The following is a 1,054-nucleotide window of genomic DNA, read 5'->3' as shown; positions in this document are numbered from 1 at the left end:
TCCAAAGGCAATATCGTCAACGTGTCATCTGTTTGTGGAATGCGAACATTTCCAATTCTGCTCGCGTATTGCATGTCAAAAGCTGCCTTGGATCAATTCACCCAAGTATTCAAATGCGTCTGATAAATAAAAAGAAATTTAGTCAAATTTTGAAAATTTGATTTTTATCCTCCAATATCTAGTGTGTTGCTGTTGATTTGGCTGATCGAGGTGTGCGTGTCAATTGTGTCTCACCTGGTGTGGTCGATACGAATTTTCACGAAATCACACTTGGCTTCAATAAGGACAGCGTTGAATACGCGGCAATAATGGATCAATACGCGAATATCCATCCAATGAAAAGAATTGGCCAAACGGATGAATGTGTGAATGCGATCGCATTTTTGGCCAATGAAAATACTGCTGCCTTCATCACAGGGACACTTTTAACAGTTGAGTTATCCATTGTTGAGCGTATGTTCATTAGCTTAATTTGAGCCAACTCATTGTTTTATAGTTTTCCTAACATATTTCGATTTTTTTCAGAAAAAGTGTTTTTCAACAAAATTCGATTTTGAATTTCTGGGGTTTTAAATTCGGATTTTGTTTTGTTTCTCACGAAGAATTTTGTGGTGGTTTCAGTTTGAAGCTTCGATTGAGCATTTTGAAAAATTAACCCAAAAATGCTAGTTAATAAGATACCGATCTTATTAACATATTAATAACATATTTTCGTTATTAACCTGGCAAATTTTTCAAAACGACTCATCATAAATGAAAACTGAAACCACCATAAAATTCTTCATGAAAAACTGAACAAAATTCAATTCCAAAACCTCAAAATTTCAAAATCGAATTTTGTTAAAAACACTTTTTCTGAAAAAAATCGAAATATGTTAGGAAAACTATACATTGTTTCATTCCCTTTCAAACTAGGTTGACGGTGGCTTGAATGTGAAATCCCCGAGCGCATAAAAAAGTGTATTTTTGCTCTTTCTCTCCTTGTTGGCTGAAATTACAAGTTTAATTCAGTGAAAATAAGCTCATTACAGAGTATAACTACTCAATGAAGCAG

The 1,054-nt window shown here is 34.1% G+C and overlaps 1 protein-coding gene across 1 annotated transcript; it reads left to right on the top strand.

The window, feature by feature from the left end:
- LOC129570960 (uncharacterized oxidoreductase TM_0325-like) lies at window positions 1–476 on the top strand (the record flags this gene model as incomplete). Its single annotated transcript, XM_055450684.1, is given in 2 exon segments — window positions 1–105; window positions 183–476. Coding segments are annotated over 2 exon segments (399 nt in total), but the record flags the coding sequence as incomplete, so codon positions are not given.
- Window positions 477–1,054: the final 578 nt, after the last annotated feature.

The sequence above is a fragment of the Sitodiplosis mosellana genome, unplaced genomic scaffold (assembly GCF_009176505.1).
Source record: "Sitodiplosis mosellana isolate CC-2019 unplaced genomic scaffold, AAFC_SMos_1.0 Smas_scaffold_828, whole genome shotgun sequence".
NCBI lineage: Eukaryota > Metazoa > Arthropoda > Insecta > Diptera > Cecidomyiidae > Sitodiplosis > Sitodiplosis mosellana.
This window is presented reverse-complemented; position numbering and strand designations above follow the sequence as displayed.